Raw genomic sequence first — 22,030 nt, forward strand, 5'->3', positions numbered from 1 at the left:
TTTGATGCGTTTGATCAATAGTTGAGATGACGCTGACCTCAAATTCCGACTAAACGTCTTGAAGTCTTGACTAATACAAAATGATAGAGCTTTAACCATATTGTTTTTCATGGTTTAAGATACCATCGTAACTTTTTGTATGAAGGTAAAGAAATAGGGAGAGGAGTTAATAATTTTTTAGTGGATGTGCTAGAAATGCCAAATTTTCAATGAGAAGAGGGTTATCTCGGAATTGATTCCTGGATTCAGCCAAAGCTAATAAAATCTAGATTCTAGGAATTACCTTGCGAAAGAGGAAATATGTGCTTGAGAATCATTCTTTTAGTGGATGTGCTAGAAGTGCCAAATTTTCAACGAGAGGAGAGATATCTCGGCATGGATTCCTGGATTCAGACAAAGCTAATAAAATCTAGGAATTACCTTGCGAAAGAGGAAATACGATTTACGCTTTATTTACCTGTTTTATGAATAAAATTACGAATGTGTGAAAAATGCAACAGAGCGAGTCTAATGTAGGTTATTGTAAACAAAGTCAAGCTACCTGTTCACGTTTTTGTAAACAAGACTTCTACAGCTACACAGTAGCTACACACTGAAATCAATGTTTGTTTTGCTTTATCCCCTCAACCTCATGGCATTCTTGCCACTCTGTTATATCTGTAGGTACGTAGCGTAGTTACTTTTCAAACTTTTTTTTTTTGAGAGCTTTGATAAAGGAAACTGTAACAACGGAGGTCTTTATCGTCCCGAAATCGAAGAGAGAAGGATGACAGGATAAGAGAAAGCGAGCCTTGTTCCTTCAATTTTATCGCTTCATTATAAAATCCGCCCCGGGCGGGAATTGAACCCACGGCCTAGCGCTTACAAGGCAGACGCTATCCTCCAAGATAACGCCCCCTGCGTCGCGCGTCGTTTGCTTCGTGTGAACGGACCGTAGAAAAGTACAAGCGAAGCACGCCAGCAAAAAATTCAAAAACAAAACAAAAACAGTCAGTGTCAGTTTTCGAGCAAAGTGTTCCTGTGCTGCATGTGTTGTAGTTCTCAGAACAATTTCGTTCCTCAGATTCGTTATTTTTTGAAAATTTATTTCAAGAGGTGCTTAATAAATAATTATTTTAACGTTTAATTATTGTATTAATTGTACCTATAAAATATTATTTGAGTGCTGTTTTATTTTGAATATTGTTTTTCTGTTCACAACCTAAACTACGTGTTTTACCTTTGAGATTTCAAGTAAGGTACTCACACTTCTGATTACCTAATAGTCCGAAATTTTTACTGAGTACTTACTGGTAAATTCTTTGTAATTCTGTGGTTTTATAATCTTCAAATTTCTTTCGTTTGTATTGATTTTGTGTTTCTCCAAGAAGTGCATTTCAGCAATATTTTCAAGGCCCCGATCAAGAAAGTCTTCTCAGATTTAGATCAACTTTGGGTTGTCCACTTTCTTCTTCATTTACGACAAAATAATATGGATATCAGAAATGCTGATTGCTATTGAGGTAAGTAAACTTTAATATAAAAGATTTCTATGATTATAATAAATTTATTTATTTATGTGTCAATTAATTTTCAGTGCCTATTTCAATTTATTTTAGATCATTTCTTTTTCAGATCCTATGTTATTAGAGAAGTATTAACTACCTTCATAAATATTCTGACTTCTGATTAGAGTAAGTGGTGCCATTCCATCATTCATTAATCAATCATGAAGGCATGGCATCGGATCAAAAATCATAGTTGACATTGGACAAAAAGTGCTGAAGTACTAGTCTGTGACAACGCAGAGACTGCAGAAAGTTAATTACGTACAAGGAACAACTTAGCAGATCTGAGAAATGCTTAATGATCCAGGAATTGTGACCAAAATCAAATGTTGAAGAATCAGATGGGCTAGCCGTATTCAGATGGGCATAAAATCGTACTTACTACAAAAGAAGGAAGAAAAATAATCAAGAAGGTAGAAAGATCTAGTACGGAAAAGCCTCGACATTACTAAAGAAGAGGGAAAGCTACTCAAGATCAATACAGAATGTTAGGGAGAAAAAAAGTTGACTTGGAAAATCACTTACGTTCATTTTTCCCCCATCCCCATCATCATAAAGTGTAGCTAACTTACGCACACCAGGGCAACAAGGGGTTGTAAAAGGATTTTCTTGATCATTTACAATATTGGAGGAGGCATTTTCGAGGTCTTGTTAGGAAAGGTAATACAACTTGAAAGCAGTCGAAAAGTTTCTCAAGTCCCCAGGTGTTGGAATTTTTGTTCTTCAAAGAAGAGCAAATAGTAAAAGTTTGTCTCAGGCTTACCCACTCACATGAAACCACAAGAAGGTGGGTGAGATTGGTGAATGGGCTATGTAGGTTCATAAGACAAGTGTGTGTTCTAGATTTGTGTATGAGTTTAAGTATTGTCAGTTGACTGTCGTTGATACCCACAATCTGGGTTTGGTGCTGTACGAGTATTTATAGTTGAAGCCTGGTTCTTGGTGCCCTGGTGCAATCTCACTAAATTTCCTCAAGTATGTAGTTCTAGATTTAGATAAAGAGAGAGAAAATGCTGAAACGTCTCCTTCCTGTTCATCAGTAAGCTCCCAAGATGACAAAAGATAACAGATGTTATTGGTACAAAATGAGAAAAGATGAGATAATATCCTCAGTTTACTGTGAGATTTACTTAAACAGGGATTTCGAAAATTTGAAGAGAAAATCAGAACATGGTAACTGTGATATTGGAAATTCTTATCTATCTGAACAAGTTTAGTAGATACTTATCTATTTATGTCTCCAATTCTCCAATTGTTTATTTAAGTATTTATTTATTTCCAAAAAACATTACAAATTATAAATCTCTAATGTAAAAAAATACCCGAGCGTCAAAGTTTATATCTACGAGACTACGAATAATATGGATATCTTATTGGTTTCACAGATATTTCTGTTCCATATTTATTTCTCTCGATCTTCATTTTTACTTCTCTCGAACAACAATAACAATTTGTTCTGGATTATTAAACAACTTTGCTTATTTGAAATGTGGAAACTGGAAACTTACTCGTATATCTTGATGGAATCATATTTCCATACAATATTGCTTTTATTTTCCTTCGATTACTTCTTCTACGTTCTCTTTTCTCGTTCAGGGAAGCGCCTTTTTTCTCTCTCCCCGATATACAGTAGGTTGGTACTTTAATTCTTCACGTCTTCTACTTTGCTACCTTTGTTTTCTCCATTTTCCTCTTCTCCCCTCTCTTCTCTTCTCCATTTTCCTCTTCTCTTCTCCATTTTCTCCTCTTCTCCTTTCCTATACTACCTATTTATCAAAGCTCTTCCACCTAGAAATAATGCAACCTAACCTGAATACTGATGCATTTTCATAATATGTACCTAGTGGCATACCTAGTTACCTACTCTCTTTTCCTTTTATTTTTATGTTCTTTTTCTCTCTCTCTCTCTTCGTTCTCCTCTCTCCCACCTTTTCTTTCTCTCTCTCCCTTTCTCTCTCCATCTATGTCATTTCCAGTCGGAAATTAAACTCAGCAAGTCAGTTTTGTCGTTTCACTCTACAATACTTGTGTGAGTTGCGCTCATGACAAGTACTGGATTTTCTTTGTCAGGTGCGCAAAATTTGCGCTTTGAAATGGAATAGGTACCTGCCTGTGTATTTCGAAAATTTGAACCGATTAAATACTTCCTCATTATCTGGAAATCTTGAATAGGTTCCCTATACATATTGGTAATAGAAAGTAAAAATATCCTCCAGGGTAGGGGCTACCTTTTAGTGAGATTGAATTAGCACCTTTCCGACCCGGCTCGCCAACACCTAGATGGTCACCCATTCCGGTACCAACCACGTGGAAGGTTGCTTAACTTCGCTGATCCATTGGGAACTAGAACTGGTGCATTCAATGCACTCTTGCCGCTGGTAATTCCAGGTTATTCTTTGAATTTGAATTTATTTATTTTAAAGTGCATAGAATACAGGTAATTGACAAAGTATAATGGCAACACCCTATTACATTATAGACACTGGAAGAATAACAAAATAAAAGTAAAAAATAATAATAAATATAAATAACAAAATAAGTAGAGGAAAGAAGAAAATGGGAAGTATGATTGATTCCTATAGTACCTTGGTAGACACTTAAAACATATTATGAATACGTAAATGTACTTTTTTTTATTGATTTCTTCTAAAGAGAGCTAAATGATATTCATCTACATATTTGTAGCCCAGGAACTTTGAGCTCAAAATGGGGACTAGGTATTTTGAATTTGAAATATTATTTTGTGAAATGATATAGTGAAAATTGGAGTTATGCCGGCCACTCACCACTCTCAGACGGTCTGACTTGGGTGTGTCAGACAGTCTGAGAGACGCGGTCTCAAGCTTTTTTCCGACTGTCTGACGGACCTGGGTCTGTCAGACAGTCTGCGAGGTGGGCGTTAGACAGGTTACTCTCTGGTGTTTGCCGTAAAGACTTTGAGTATATTAAATGGTTGGCTTTACTGGACTAATATTATAATATAAGTGATTATTTTTACACTTTTCATATAGAGATAGATAAGGGTCAAGTGTAGGTACTTTTATACAGCCCACCTCCTTATTTACCTATGCACCTACCTATCTAATTAACCCAGAAATAATTCTAGAGATTACCACTCTCACTTGGTAAACAGCTTATGCAGGCGTCTTGTACACTGTCCACTGATCAAACTAGTGGTCGTTCAACATCAACTAGCTCGTACAACTACTGGACAATCTGAATTTTTATATCAACCTTGTTTTTTTTCAGTGGTCTGCCAGAGAGCTATATTTGAAAGCTTAGACCAGGGACCTTTAGTAGTCGCCTGCAAAAGCAAACCTATGAATATGATAGAGACCCTCTAAAGACTCTGGGTGGATTTCACCAATATCTTTTGAGCCCTTAAACGTTAAACGTAGATAGAAAATAATTACATTGTAGCATGCATCGTGAGAGACTCACAGTGATTTTACGAAAATGGGTGTCACCCACTAGCAATGCACGCCGTCCCTAGGGAAATGTTGCCGTGCATCTCTAGAGATGCACGCCGTCCTTAATGTGAAGGCTTATGAAGCTAACAACCTGTTAAGTTTAATTTGATTTGTATAGGCTTAACAGAGCTCTTAAGCTAACCGGGCTGTTGGGGGCTGAAAAGTGGGTTGGTGAAACCCACCCTGTATGGATGTCATGTTCATAGGTTTGGTTGTTCAGGCAACTATACGCGCTACTGACAGTCGCGCGACTACGCTTCCAATGCACGACGGTACTCATGATACTCATGCAATCTCAGGAGATACACATTTACAAATCCTCTTTACGTCTTTTGACTAAAAATCTGACCATGTACATCTGCCTGCTAGACGTGTGTATCTGCTACCGTGTGAAAGTTGCTTCATATGTAGAATTTTCAACAATCCTGAGAACTCGGAGGAAGTCAATCTTTGTTTCTCTTTCTTTGAAAGAATCTTGAATTTCGCCAGCCTAGTTAGCTTAGTTGGTAGTGCGTCTGCCTTGTAAGCGCTAGGCCGCGGGTTCGATTCCCGCCCGGGGCGGATTTAAAAAATTTTGGTTTTCTGTACAAAATTTGCACCACCACTTTCGTGTTCCTGGTAAAAAGACCTTTAAGTTGATATATAGGTCGACTAGGTTTGGATAAGTCCTTCTATGGGGTCAGACAGACACACAGACAGACACCGAAGCTAATACAATAGTCCGTCCCTATACCTTTTATTATTACTATTGTAATTTAATAAAGGAAGGACGGACTAAAAAGGAAAGGAGAGAGAAGTCTATTATGGTGTGTACTATGATTACATGCTTTTTACGAACTTTTTGTGAGTATTTTCTCGTCTCTTGTTTTTTTCGAAGCAGCTTTGCTAAATAAAATAAAAGTTGAAGTAAAAATTAAAGCGTAGTGGAAATTTCTGACGCCAATAATGCTCGGATAATATTTTAATCTGCTTTTTACAACCTGAATGAAACAAAACTGATGGTGCTCCGTAGGTCCCAAATATTACAATGTTTAATCATTATTCACAGCCAGCCTAGTTAGCTTAGTTGGTAGTGCGTCTGCCTTGTAAGCGCTAGGCCGCGGGTTCGATTCCCGCCCGGGGCGGATTTTTTTTCTCTCTTTTGTAAATGTAAATGCAATTTCTTTGTGTTATTATGTCACAACTTTGGTGCTCACAGCAGCATTGTAGGATTTTTCCCAATATCTCAATTAAAGTTACGATGGTATCTTAAGTCTTAAACCATGAAAAACAATATGGTTAAAGCTCTATCACCCTGTCAAGTCGTTTAGTCGGAATTTGAGGTCAGCGTCATCTCAACTATTGATCAAACGCATCAAAGTGGCAAAGCTCAAGCAAGAACAAGATTTGGGTCAACCTCTGCATAAAAACGACATTTTTTTGCCCCTCGTTTTCTCTACTTCTTTCATCTTCTCCTTCTTCTTTCATCTTCTCCTTCTTCTTCTTCTTTCCACCATTTTCTTTTCTTCTCTCTTTGCCGTGTTCTTTTCTTCCTCCAGTTCCTCCGCTCTCTATCGTTCTTTTAGTCTAGGAATTATTATGGCTTTAGGAAGCACAAAAACATCATTCTTTTAGTTTGTGTGTTTCTGCTTCTACTGTGGACATGTGGGCTAGGTAGACACTGGATATAATGCTGTATGATGAATGATGCTCGAGTGAGACAATCACATATATGATTAATCTTATATGAAAATACTTTTTGACTTGGAAGCTTAAAATGTGGGCTAAGATTGATGAAAGATTTTTTGTCCCCCCAATTCTCTTTGTCATCAAAGTACCAAGTTGACGTTACCTCAGCCCATTCCCTCGCCCCTTGGTAGATTCAAACCGTAGATATTTTATAAGGTGACTTGAGCTTTCAAAGGGTGAAGGACAAGTACCTATGCTATTGTGAGAGCCTTCTCAAGCAAGAACAAGATTTGGGTCAACCTCTGCATAAAAATGACATTTTTTTGCCCCTCGTTTTCTCTACTTCTTTCATCTTCTCCTTCTTCTTCTTTCATCTTCTCCTTCTTCTTCTTCTTTCCACCATTTTCTTTTCTTCTCTCTTTGCCGTGTTCTTCTTTTCTTCCTCCAGTTCCTCCTCTCTCTATCGTTCTTTTCGTCTAGGAATTATTATGGCTTTAGGAAGCACAAAAACATTATTCTTTTAGTTTGTGTGTTTCTGCTTCCACTGTGGACATGTGGGCTAGGTAAACACTGGATGTAATGCTATATGATGAATGATGCTCGAGTGAGACAATCACATATATGATTAATCTTATATGAAAATACTTTTTGACTTGGGAGCTTAAAATGTGGGCTGAGATTGATGAAAGATTTTTTGTCCCCCCAATTCTCTTTGTCATCAAAGTACCAAGTTGACTTTACCTCAGCCCATTCCCTCGCCCATTGGTAGATTCAAACCGTAGATATTTTATAAGGTGACTTGAGCTTTCAAAGGGTGAAGGACAAGTACCTATGCTATTGTGAGAGCCTTGATGACAAAGTAATGATGCCCTGTCTAATAATCAAGAGATCAAAATCACGAACGGTCAAATAACGGGATTGATTAGGACCTGTACTTAACTTGTGGGTAATCTGCTAAGACTAAAGAACATAAAAATTCCTCCAAGCATTAACGTAATGGGCAGATAAATTGGCCATGTTTATAAACAGTTCTCGGAATTTGAAATCTCCATTTTTTCATCTCACGAGTTTGAAATGAAAACCCCTGCTATTTTCGTCTATGATGACTGGAATTATTGATGAAACAGAGGCAGAAAGGAAAGCTCTCCTTTGATACAAGAGAGGGGTAACTAAATAGCTTTCACGGAATTTTTGAGTTATTTGGTATTTTACCTTCCATGTTTGATGTAAGAAAGGAATAAGTGGCGGTCAAATAACGGGATTGATTAGGACCTATACTTGTGGGTAATCTGCTAAGACTAAAGAACATAAAAATTCCTCCAAGCATTAACGTAATGGGCAGATAAATTGGCCATGTTTATAAAAAGATAATAGGGACAATAACCTTTGAATTGGGTGATAGAATTTTATGTGGATTTAAGGAAATTGGATTTGTGACATAAGAACAACTTTTTAAACTTCAAATGTGGGATTATGGAAAAACAGAAAGCCAGTAAAGAGAACACTAACCTTTATTCGCTGCATGCAAATATGAAGATATCACATTAATGTTCTCCAAGCACAAAACTGCCAATGACTTGCTAGTGTCCATATTGATTTCATTTCGTTCATTATTGGAACTATTGATAACATTTATCGTTCGATCAGATCGGTTTGTTTCATTCACTGAAGCGGCATTCTTGTTCCTCGTTCGCTTTATCTCTCGCTTTCTCAATTCTTCCACCAACATCTCCTTGGATATCCTGGCGATTCGGAGTAAATGTTTGGGAATAGTTTTAGTAAAGTGACACATTGAATGAAGATTTATATTGAATAGTGTGGCAGCTGATGTAGATTTATCTCTCATAATATTATTTTGCTCCCCGACATTATCATTAAGGTTCCCGTCAGGTTGCACAGACTCGTTATGTTCTAATAAAGTAGCAATGGCAGCATCTTTCAATTTATCATTTACAGTTATTTCATCTTCCACGTCTTCCTGTTCGTTTGTCTCTTCTTCTTTCCTTTCCTTTTCAGTAATCATAACATTATTATTTCCACCATCACTCATAGAATGCACCCAATTCAAATGTAATTTTGAACTCGTATTTTCATTTCCTCTTGGTTCTTCTTCTGCTTTTTCCTTTTCGTTTCTTACTACCTCCATTTTATTTCCCTCTTCATATTCCTTCTCGTATTTTTTCCATAAAAAATTACTCATTCTATAATTTCGACAAATAATAAGGTCATTAGAAGAAAGTGTATTTTTCCTGCTGGAAAATTCATTTTGTTCTATATTGTACTTTGATATAGTTGATATTTTTACAATGTATTTTTCGCATTTACTTTCAACAGTTCTGGCATGGCGAACAGTTTTTCCTTTTTCGTAACATTTTACTTTCTTTCCTTCACGTTGACGTTTTTGTTCGTTAGTTTTTTCATTGCGATATTTCGCAGGAATGGAGGGATGGCGTTTCCTGTATTGATTAAAACGGTCACTACTTTCAATTTTCTGCTGGTAGTCAACAGTTAAGTTTGGAATAATCTCACAATAGTTGATAGTCATGGTGTTTTTGTCGTGATATTTTGTCATCCTCATTTTCAAAAATAACGCACTACACAGTTCTTACATCTGTATAAAAATTAATTTTGGTTAAACAATGTAGGGACGTAAACTGAACACTCGTTGTGCATAAAATTATGACGAACGTATCACTTGAGAACTAAAAACCTATCGCTTTTTACAAAATAAAAAGAACACTCAACTTCTGGAATCGGGATATCACAATCAGATCGGAATGCACACTGATCGTTCAATTTGCTGACAAGTAAGAAAACAATCCGAATTGTTTTCTTTTTGGCACAAAGACATTTCACTTTTCTAAAAATATCTATGTACATTCTTCATGCGAGTTTTCAGGGCCGGCGTGCGAAATCCAGGCATGTGTATGAGATTATTAAAATTCGTAATGTGTTATATGTTATATTAATTCGTAATACATACTCGTATGTTGCCTTGCTTTTTATCCGTATTACTAAGAGAACTATTCTTATAAATTATAGCGTACAATATTACAATTTTATTGTTGAGTGGTTGCAGGCCCTCTGATTACATGCGAAAAGAAGAAATTGAATAAAATAAGTTAAATAACTAAGAGAGAGGGAAAAAGAGTGAGACGAAAGGGAGAGGAAGAAAAGGGGAAGATGGAGAGAGATGAATAAAAGGAGGGAGAGAGAGAGAAGGGGGAGCGAGGCGAAAAAGTAGAAAAAGTTTGAAATGCAAAACGAATAAAAAATGCACCACGCTTATTTATTACACCACTTATTTTTTCCTTCATTTCTTTTCATCTTGGTTAATTTAACTCTCGCCTTATTCTTCTGATCTCTATCTTCTCGACCTTCTTCTACTCCTTTCCTCCTCGTCCTCTAAAATCACGCTTTTTCTCCTTGTTAACTCTCTTTTTTCTTTCTTATTCTTTTTATGAATTCACCTCTTTCTCATCCTTTCCCTCGAACAGTTGGTTCCAAAAGTTCCCGGCCCGACCTATAAGGGATTGATTTTTGGAAGTTTCAACGACAGGTCTGCATTAGCAAGACTTCTAAGTAAATGATGATTCTTGAAGAAATCACTCAAATATCTCAATTAGTTTTTGTTTGGCGGCTAAAAGAAGGTGACGTGTCAGATAGTTTTTGAAAGTGTGTAAAATTGAGTATCGCGCAGTGATTAAGTTATTTACTATGGTGTAGACTACTGTAGACTTGGCCCCTAGTAACTATCATCAGCTCTCAAAATCCAAATCTAAGCTCGGTGGAAGAAAAATTTCCACTTATAAAGAGATCTAAACAGCTTCTTTTTTTTTGGGTATCCCGCGGACAGGGACTCAGCCCTCTTTATGAAGGGTATCCCTATGGTACCTACGTGATCGAATGAGTATATTGATGTCAGGGAAGACTTTATTAAAAAATCTGGTGTGAACATCACACGACTTTCCTTATCCTATTGAATGATGCTTATTTGAGTGTTCTTTTACCCTAACTTTACCTGAGATAAAAATTATATGACATATACCTACACTACTACCTATACAATACAGAAGGTAAAAATTGGAGTTTGAATAAAGAGCTCGCAAGCTCTGGATCCACATGGTAAAATTTTCAAAGGAATTTCACACAGATATTAGAATTTCGGAAATCTCAATACAAACATACACGTATTGAAAAAGGTACCGTATACATAACTTACACTGTATGCGCTTCAAAGTTTGTTAAATCAACTTTGGGACACCCTGTACACTCCAGCCCCGCGACCCCCTACGCCAAAAGTGTTAGGGGGAACCGGGGATGGACGAATTGGCGAGGTATCTAGAAGAAAGGTTGAAGGAGAGGGAGAAGAAGGATTGGAGGGGAGGGGGGAAGAAGGATTGGAGGGGGGAGAGAGAAGAGGCGAAGGAGGAGGGGAGGAAGAGAAAAAACTACCCCTAAAAACGAGGCAAAAAACTTCCCAATTTTAGTTTGTTGTTTATTGGTTGTCGCTGGCAGGTCAAGAGCGCTATCTCCCGTGATAGGGTGTAACATGTTTATTATGCTACAACGGAAAGCATAAAAAAGGTGATAACTACCTACATACATATATTTGGGTAAAGGGATTTTTATGATAACTACATCGGAATTTAGATAAAGGGATTTTTCAGTCCTATCATTTCTATGGATCCATTCACACTTCTGATAGTATGTTGTATGTATATCATATTTTTAGGTATTAGATGTATTACTGTACGGAAAGCATGAAAAAGGTGATAGGTGTGTTAACCTGATAACATAACTAAGTACAAAGTATGACACATTTTCTCTCGCTCTGTCTCTCTCTCTCTCTCTCTCTCTCTCTCTCTCTCTCTCTCTCTCTCTCTCTCTCTCTCTCTCTCTCTCTCTCTAAAAAATAGCTATGTCAGATTTTGCAGTTTCCTATTCGATCTAGGAAACTTTTGGAACCAACTACGTATCTTTCTCTTCATATCCACTCTTTTTCTTCCCACTTTTCTCTTTAACCCCTTTTCGTCCCCTCTTTCTCCTTCTTTTCCTCTCTTTCCATTCCTCTCTCCCTCTCTTTTTCTACCCCTCTCTCTCTCTCTCTCTCTCTCTCTCTCTCTCTCTCTCTCTCTCTCTCTCTCTCTCTCTCTCTCTCTCTCTCTCTCTCTCTCTCTCTCTCTCTCTCTCTCTCTCTCTCTCTCTCTCTCTCTCTCTCTATAGAATCTCTCTCTCTCACCAACGCTCTTTCTACTACGATGAAGATTGAGGATGTGTACACTGTAAAAACTACAAACAGGATTGTGATTTCCAATACAATGTGTTTGACAATCACCCATCGACCCATTTACATCCGGCAGAGAGAAAGAGATAGGAAGAGAGAGGGAGAGGGAGAGAGAGAAAGGGAGAGAGAGAGAGAAGAGGAGAGAAAAAGACATCAAAAAGGGGGAGGGAAAGGGAGACAAAGAGAAGGACAAAGCGAGAAAGAGAGAGAGAGAGAGACAGAAAGAAAAAATACTATAAAGGAGGAAGAGAGGGAGGGAGAGCGGAAGAGGGGAGACGAGGGACACAAAATAGGAAGGTACCCCTACAGGTGGGGTAGGAGGGAGGTGGGGTAGGAGGGAGGGTAGGTAGGTAGGTACCTACGCTAGCAGTTACAGTTCAATGCAACACCACTTTGAACTTCTTCCCCTTAAATCGTGTACACCATGAACATACGTTTCGATTTCACTGTCAAGAACACTGAGAGGCACGAGTTTCTCTGTTTCCAATTTCTGCAACACATACTCGAGATTTTTGTTTACATTGCCAATTAACAAACTCGGAGCCAGCCTAGTTAGCGTGGAGAGAAGCACGCGTGCCTTGTAAGCGCTAGGTCGCGGCTTCGATTTAGGGACGATAAGACGTTCGCTGTTACAGTTTCCTCTATCTAAAGTGAGTATTAGGCAGTGGAGTGGCGAAAGCACATTGAATGCATTAGTTCCCAATAGATTATTGAAGTTAACCAAAATTGCCCATGGTTGGTATCCGGATAGGCTATTTTGCAATCGCGTGCTGCATATAGGTCGTACATGTTATAGGTCTGTAACTCTGTACGTATATGGCATTTCAATTCATGTTATAGGTCTGTACGTATATGGCATTTCAATACATGTTATAGGTCTGTAACTCTGTACGTATATGGCATTTCAATTCATGTTATAGGTCTGTAACTCTGTACGTATATGGCCTTTCAATTCATGTTATAGGTCTGTAACTCTGTACGTATATGGCATTTCAATTCATGTTTTAGGTCTGTAACTCTGTACGTATATGGCCTTTCAATTCATGTTATAGGTCTGTAACTCTGTACGTATATGGCATTTCAAGGTCTGTAACTCTGTACGTATATGGCCTTTCAATTCATGTTATAGGTCTGTAACTCTGTACGTATATGGCATTTCAATTCATGTTTTAGGTCTGTAACTCTGTACGTATATGGCCTTTCAATTCATGTTATAGGTCTGTAACTCTGTACGTATATGGCATTTCAATTAACGAGTTCGGTTACCTATGTAGGTTATAGCCTACGCCCCGTTTTTATCAGCAAAACGATCAGTTCTATTCGCATATATGACGGGGTATCCATTCGCATATGAGAGGGTACCAGGGTATCATAAATATAGATAAGGGAAAAATTCATAATCTCTCCATCAGAAGTTATAGTTTTCCATTAGAAATGCATTCTGCACCAGTGGATATTATATATGGAACGGACTAGCCCTCTAAATAAATTAACTCCTTCACAGGAAACTTAACGAAGCATAAATAAAGTAAAGGGGAAAAGGGAGAAAAAAAAAGGGATCTCTCTAAGATTTATTTCATAAAGCGTCATAACTGCTCTTTCCCTCTATCTCTCTTCAGTCCATTCTTTATCTTATCTATCTATCTCTTTTTCTTCTTCTTTTTTCTCTCTTTTGTAAATATTAATGCAATTTCTTTGTGTTATTATGTCACAACTTTGGTGCTCACTGCAGCATTGTAGGATTTTTCCCAATATCTCAATAATCCTAAAAACCAATGTTTACCTACCATGCTGGCACCAGTCGCTATGCGCATTTACATGTCATAGCTACTCATTTTCCTCACGAGGCTGAGTGGGCCCCGCAACACGGGATCAATCATTTGCATGATACAAATTTCTTGACCCCCGCCGGGAATCGAACCCGGGTCTCCCGCGTGCAAGGCGATTGCAGTGTTTGCCCCGAGTGCCAAAAGCTCGAAGCGCCGCGCCGCCCGGCTTATATTATTAACACGAAATAGAGTTTCATGGTTTTCCAACATTTTCATCATAACTTCCAATTCCCTTTATTTAAAATTACAATAGTGATGATTACCTAAAGTTAACTCACCAGACGGGCCATCTTTTCTGTCGGTATTCAGGAAGGTTTCAATGTCCGCGTTCAATCTGAACAGGAAATTCGACACCCCCTCATCATTACAATCCTGCTTTTCTTTCACTATAGGACTCTCAGGTTCATCCGATTTCTCCGCTGATTCCTCACTACTACTATCATACCCACTGTTCATCTCACTATCATCACTCAGGTTAACTTCTATCGAGTCAGAATGTTCCGGTTTGACGAACTTCCAATGGGTTTCAAATGAGAATGCGTTGGGGTTGAGGTCGTTCAGTGTGAACTCATTGACAGATGACACTTCTGAGCTGTCTACATAAGGGTCAAACTCATCTTGGGTAAGCGCGTTGTCTTTTGAAGCACAAGAATCCGAGCTGAACTCTACATCACTACTGGTTTCACGGTTTCTTCTGAATACTTCACGAGAATCACGAGTTTTGTCTATTCCACTTTGAGGTGCACAATTTGCACCAGTGTTAGCAATGATTCCCGTTTCCTCTGTTGATTCTTCACTCAACATAGTGGACAGATATTGGTTGAACTCTTGAGCGTGATTGTAATACGTTACTTGAGCCAGAGGGTTTGTGAAGGTATTCATTACGTTTTCGTGTAAGCCATTGACAGCCTGAGCTTCAAAATCGTCTAGGATAATTCCCATCGACTTGCTTTCTGATCGTAGATAATGTTCATTTATACTTTCTATTCTGGTGAGATTGGTTTTGTTAGCGAACTCATTTGGTGGTGGGATTATACTTGTACTTTCATTTTCTAATCCGTTTGTTTCCTGTGGGATAGTTTCATCTCGAGATGGATCTAATTCATCTGTATTGGTCAGGTTTGAAACTGTAGTTTCAACATTTTCCACTAGGAATTTGTTGATATTGTCGTCCACGGTATTACTACTTTTTTCTTCATTTGAGTCAAAGTTTTCGAATTTGTCTTCCAGGGTATTGCTACTTCTTTCTTCATTCGGGACATCCAATATCATAGTTGTTAAATGAGAACCTTTTGAACTGTCCATTAGTTTTCTTGCAGAAACATCAATTTTACTGTTTGGATTTTCATCTGAGAATGTAATTTCTCTTCTCAAATTTTCTTCGGTTGGTGTGATATCATCTGCTACTTCTCTTAAACCTAGAGAACCATCAGTACGACCAACTTTGGCATTGCCATTCACATCATTGCTGCCACTTGAGGTTTCTTCAAAACGTCTTGATCCAAGTGGCCTAATGGACAAATAGTTACTCTTCTTATAAGTTTCATTGACTTTATTCACAACATCTTCCATGTTTATATCGGGTTTACTCACAATAGGTCTCCTTGGAAACTTCGGTGTCAAATCTCGGATAATCTTTCTTGGACGTATATCCTGTTCTCTCTCTTGACCATTTTTGTCTGAATCATGTTTTTGGTTATCTTTCAGTTTCATATTAATAATCGAAGGACTAGTGTTGCATTTGGGTGACACTTCTTTAACTTGCCTATCTTTAGCGCTGTTTATAATCAGCTCGTGATTTTCCCTTCTCGCAGAGATATCCTGAGGGATCAGTGTGGTTTCACTGCTCGTATCATCTTTGATTTCATCATTGACATCTGTTGGAATGTATCGAATTGCTAGGGCTTCACGGTGGAATGAAATAGTGATTGACTCACGTGTCATAGCATTCCATATCTTCTAACAGTTTCTATTTTCTATTTTGCACTTACTTTACCTACTTAGGGGAGATGTTGATTTTTTTTTTTTTTTTTTTTTTTTTTTTTTTTTTTTCCCCAAAAGGTGGGTAATTTTTCCCTTCTCGCAGAGATATCCTGAGGGATCAGTGTGGTTTCACTGCTCGTATCATCTTTGATTTCATCATTGACATCTGTTTCTCCAGCATTGTCTCTCCTGTCAACAGTTTGATCGCTTGTGTCATTAGTTTGATCAATTCTGTCATTAGTTTGATCAATTCTGTTACTAGTTTGATCAATTCTGCCATTCGTTTGATCTCTTCTGTCATTCGTTTGATCAATTTTATCATTCCTTTGATCGCTTCTGTCATCCGTTTGCTCAATTCTGTTATTCATTTGATCCATTCTATGATTACTTTGAAGGATTCCATCATTCGTTTGATCACTTTGTTCACTATTCAGCGAATTCATTTCCGATTCATACGATTGATCCATCAACATCCACAACTCATCGTTAGGGTTACTCAACTCGGTAAGTAGAGTAGTAATGTCCGAATTCGGGCAACAGCAATGTCGCGTGGTAGACCGTTGGGAGAAGTTAGTGGTGGGGGATAATGTTAGTGGCATTACTTTGGACGTTGGAGGTCGAGGCGCCTGCCGTTTAATTGATTCTGCGGGGAAAATGGAAATACGGGGTTTTGTTTTAATGACAGTCAATTTATTGTGACGTCACATTATTTCATCAGTAATGGTAGGGATAGAGACCACAATTTGAGTTTAAACTTGGTTTAAGTTTAAATTTTGGATTAAACAATCTGATTGTCTGAAGGCCTGTCCACCATCTGGGTTTAATTAACCTAGGTTTAAGTTTAATTCTTGGAATAAATAAAAATAATCTAATTGATAAAAAAGAAAGAAAACCCAGATTGTGGCCCGGCCATAAGAGGTTTGAAATCAACCGATCAGCTTGCTTAATCCGAGTTTAATGAATTCTACTTTGTACCTCGTACAATACTTATGTACCAATGTACCTACCTAAATATTTGCGCATATTATTCATCATTAATTAATCACTCTATGTATAATTTTATTATTAAAAATCACATGTAGGTGTATTTTCCTTTTGGAAAATTGACCACTGCTCCAATAGAAACTGGCATTGTTCCATTCTCCAGTGGTCAGTTTTCCGAAAAGAAAATACACCTAGCCTATTGATTGTCTATTGTGATTTTTTCATACTAGGTATAATTGAAAGTTTCAATACTTACTCATTCTTAACATCCTGAAATTGAAATCACTACACTTATATTTTGCGTAAAAAAAAAAAAAAAAAAAAAAAAAAAAAAAAATTTCCTTGCAGTGACCACTACGCCATGGGAGCTGACTTTCTCTCTTTTAATGCATATTTCTATCTCCCAACCAAGTCATTTTTCCCTCTTTTTCTTTTTAAGTTCCGTTCTTCTCTCCCTTGCTCTTCAAGTTCCCTTCTCCTCTCTTTTAATGCATATTTTCTTTTTCTTCTCTTTTAATGCATATTTCTATCTTCTACACCTAGTTCTTCTTTTCTCTTTTACTCCTTAAGTTCCGTTCTTCTTTCTTATTTGCTCCTTTCTATGCCACCACCTAAGTATTTCAGTTCTCGGAATTTGAAATCTCCATTTCTTCATCTCACGAGTTTGAAATGAAAACCCTTGATATTTTTGTCTATAATGACTGGAAATATTGATGAAACAGAGGCAGAAAGGAAAGCTCTCCTTTGATTCAAGAGAGGGGTAACTAAATAGCTTTCACGGAATTTTTGAGTTATTTGGTATTTTACCTTCCATGTTTGATGTAAGAAAGGAATAAGTAGTGTGTCGCACATTGCATACTTACGCTATTACTAGGCATTCATAAAAAATCTTTCAAATTTAAATTTTATTTTTATTATTGACTTAATTACCTATTAAATTTTATTTTGATTTTCTACTGTCTTTTTTTTTATGTTCCACCGCCGTTTTTATTTCGTAGCAATGAAACAACTGCTACATTAGACACATGAGCCTGTGTCGTAGCATGCCCATCCCGTAGTATGCCTCCCATCAGATGGGCGAGAAGACTAGTCACTTCACTTGACTAGTTATAAAAATTATGTTTTAATCTTTACTGTTACATCCCTATGACCCCAAATATTAAGTACCTACATAGGAGGCGGGATAAAACCCCTTTCTCCTCCAGAGAGTTAAATCAAATTCCTAAATTCTTTTCACTCTCCTTCCCCACCAACTTGTATACTCGTTCCTTTTCCTTTATATTTATTTTATTAAATTCACATTAATAAAGCTACAACGATTGTTGTTTTTTCCAACGGAAAAAAAACTCATCGCAGCGTAGCAAAATCTGTTTACTGAATTTAATATGAAAAACTCTCGACTTTATGTTATTATTAACTTTGTTTTTTACATCATACTATCATTATATGAAATTTATTTGTTATATCTTTTTTCAACTTTTTTTAATGCGAACTTATGTTGTTTACTTAGGTACTTAATTTAGCTCTCGTTGTATGTAGGTATCCAACGAAGAGCAAATGCTGTATGTTGAAAATTTTCGAATTTCCAGACAGGTATTATTAAAAAGTAGAAAGTCAAAATATTTCACCGAAAATATTTCAACATGGGGTGTACGTTAAATAGGATTTGGAATGTTTCAAAAAGATACCTACCATAATTTGAATCAAGGAATTCATGTGGGAGAGGGGTAAAGTGGTTAAGAAAGTGTGACATGTTCAAATCTGAATTACAATCAGGGTTATGCTTTGACTTCAGTTATGAAAATATTACGTGGAATGTAGTCAGTAAGTCACCCAGTATAATTCATATAAAGAATACCTGTCTTTTCTCTAAGCATTCACTGAAGGCTCACAATTCCAAAAAAAAAGCACTATTAGGAAATTTGGACCGATTGAAACAAAAGCAAAACATACAGAGACAACCTCGGAAAGAAAAAAAGAAGCGGCCGAAGTAAAACAGGATAAAAACAAACAGTAGCTGGAAAAGGTCCAAAAAGTTTCGTTTTAATGTACAAACATAAGTTCTGTTTGTGGAGAAACATTTTTTCTAAGTTTTTTCATTATTTTTTTTTTTGCAAAGCTTTAAAGTGGGTAAAAATACTTTTGAGCCCGAGATACCTATACAGAGGGAGAAAACTTTCAGACAAATGAATTTATTTTCCCGATGAGTTTGAGCTTTGAATTTGAACAGACTGCTTCGACTTGAGTGCAGGTCAAATAGGTAGTTCTTGTTCAAAGAGTAAAATATCTCATTTTCAAGACCGTCTGGTAGACATATGAGTATGTATTAATCCAAATAGGTCACGTAATTCTCACCATTTCTTCATATAAACTTTATTAGAATTGCTGGCGAAGAACTTCTGCCATTGTAAATGAAATATAATTGCAAAGAAATCGCATTGCAAAGAAATATTGTATTTGTCAAATTCCATTAGACTACCCAATCTCATTTTCAAAAGGAATATACAACGGTTTCTTTAAGAGTCTTTCCTTTTACTAGTTTTTCACATTACACACGTAAACTTTATAGTAAATAGGAGGTAGGTTTTTTTTAGGTAGATAGAAGTACGCATATTATACCTACCCAAGTATCACAGGTGCTGTTCATGGCGTAAATATGCGCAACTTTCGTAATGTTCAAAGATATGGGTCGGATATAAAAGTTAAGAGTTTGAAGACAAAATATATGTTTCTACAAGTTTGGCCTAATATGCATATGTATTATGTACCTATATCAATATATTTAGTTTTCTCTTATGCTAAGTTCACATCAAACATAAAATTTGTATTACATTTACGGGGGATTAGCATCCATTTTGTAAGCGGAAACTTCACTTCCACAACCTACCCTACTTGTTTGTTCGAAACTTAACTTCAACTTTAGATGAAGAGGAAAAATCAGAACGTACAAAATCATAATGGCAAGTTATTATGTACATGTATGTTTGAATAGCTATGATATAGGGTAGCTAACAACAAAAATTAGGTGGGTACCTACATGTTTGCTTCTATACCCTTTTGCTACATGGTTAGTGGTTAGAAATATTTCAAAGATCCATTATTATTTTAATTTGCAACCTCTAGGAGTGGTCTTTGTTTTATTTCAGTAATATCTCTCAACTCTATCTCTCAACCTGATAAACAAAATGGGTCTCTCCTAATATTCCATAAATTATTAATAACGGTATTGTTCTAACTTCTATGCATGCTAGTGACATTTCAAACTTGAAACAAATATCGGTTTGACCTGGACGATATCAAAGTCCGTCCCAAAACAGGTTTCCTTTACCGAAATCCGTCCGGTCGGATTCCGTCCGAAAAGGGGAAGTTGCCGAAATCCGTCCCGTCATCAAAAGAGATCAAGGGTTCATCGGCTAATTTCTTGAAAATGAGTTACTTACCTATAAAGTCAGGATGATTGGCGGGATAGCTGGATCCTGTCAGACTGTTCTGTAGAACCAGGGGCAGGATTTTGTTCTGTTTCTTGAACTCGATTTTCTTTACATCATGATGAGAGTTGGGTTCACATGCGGGCGTAACTGATCGTGCAGTAGTGGATTTCACCTCTGGAAAGAAATAGGATAAAATATGTACCTACTATCACGAGAGACAAAAAAAAAAATCATAGGGGAAACGAGAAATGAAGTAAAACAATTGTACATTCTTTACCATCCAGCATCCAGCTCTTAGAGACCATTATTATGAGGTCAAATTCTAAAAAAAAAAAAAAAAAAAATGGTCCGTTAACGAAGATGAAGTTTAGTAGGTACTGACTCTCAGCTTCACCACAAATAATTCATGATTTTGAGATTTAGCCAGATGGATTTAGAATTTAGATTCATAATTTCATACCCAACTATGCTAGAATACGTACCACTGTGAGTCATATAATCCGCCACCAGGGACAAGTGTCGTGGATCTACCTCAATTCCATACACAGCAAACACATTCTTCACCTCTCGTATAATAACACGATTAGCTGCCTCTATGCCATACGTGCTGGCCATGTAGTGGATGTCATTCACATAGAGCTTGTTCAGATCTAACAGGTGACGATACTGACTGATGTAGTTCACATTGATGCCGTCCGTCTTGAGGAGGTGCTTGCCTGAAAACAAATGTACGTAAAATTTATGTTCTGGAGGAAAAAAAAATCCACCAAACCTGAGATTTCAAGGGGTCAATGGGTTGTGTTACAAGGGGTAAAGTCACTCTATAACTGCTTCCTAAGGTTTCTAGTGACGAGGGTTTTACCCTTCATTCGGTGAAGAGCTACCCGCCTCGTTACATGAATTTCACCCAGCCTGAGTGGAGCCGAGAAGAGCCAGCGGCATGCTATTCTCCAGACGGTGACCATTCCGGATACCAACCACGCGCAATGTTACTTAACTTCAGTGATCCATCAGGAATTGGTACATTCAACATGCTATCACCGCTGGCTCTTATACTTAAGACGCTAGTCACTAGTCAAAAATGTCTTGGACCAAACTCAATCAGAAATCCATCGAGCTAAAAACTGCACCAAAGAGGTTGGTAGACTTACAATTAGTTTCCATAACAACTTACCATTAGTTTCAATAACAATGGCTCACTTAACACCTGGTACATGATGAATAACACTTCGGCCAGCACAAGTCCTTATGATATGAGACATACCATTAGTTTCCATGACAACTTACCATTAGTTTCCATAACGATAGCTCGCTTAACACCTGGTACATGATGAATAACACTCCGACCAGCACAAGTCCTTATTATATGAGACATATCAACCCGATGACACTTGAGTGTTAACCATAGGTGAACCTGGAGCAGAAATCAACAAATAATCTGAATCATGAATTATTGGTGGTGTTTTACGAAGTCGGAGTTGGCTTCCATCCTGGATTGAACTGGGTATCAACTGGTGATTTGGTAGACCCTCGCTCTAAGAGAGCCCCCTTTAAACAAAACTAAAAAAAGAAAAAAAAAAAAAAAAAAAAAAAAAAAAAAAAAAAAAAAAAAAAAAAAAAAAAAAATTCCTCCTGAAAATTGACGCCAGGAAATTTTGCATAGAACTAATTTTGTTCGTAAAAATGCATGTTTGTCCTTGAATGGCCGGAACCACAATCGAAATTTAATCTTGGTTTAAGTTAACTCTTGGATTCAGCAATCTAATTGGCCAAAAAATTTGAAATCAACCAATCAGATTGCTTAATTGTTAAACCAAGTTCAAACTATTGT

General features: G+C 37.1%; 1 protein-coding gene across 1 annotated transcript; it reads right to left on the minus strand.

The window, feature by feature from the left end:
- Window positions 1–14,079: 14,079 nt before the first annotated feature.
- Window positions 14,080–21,499, minus strand: LOC103513317 (the record flags this gene model as incomplete). The annotated part of the gene is made up of 5 exons (XM_008478134.1): window positions 21,487–21,499; window positions 20,682–20,915; window positions 20,209–20,373; window positions 15,886–16,427; window positions 14,080–15,733 (listed from the first exon to the last, which is right to left on the minus strand). Coding segments are annotated over exons 1-5 (2,608 nt in total), but the record flags the coding sequence as incomplete, so codon positions are not given.
- Between the last annotated feature and the right edge of the window lie 531 nt (window positions 21,500–22,030).

The sequence above is a fragment of the Diaphorina citri genome, unplaced genomic scaffold, assembly GCF_000475195.1.
Source record: "Diaphorina citri unplaced genomic scaffold, Diaci psyllid genome assembly version 1.1 scaffold954, whole genome shotgun sequence".
Classification (NCBI taxonomy): domain Eukaryota; kingdom Metazoa; phylum Arthropoda; class Insecta; order Hemiptera; family Psyllidae; genus Diaphorina; species Diaphorina citri.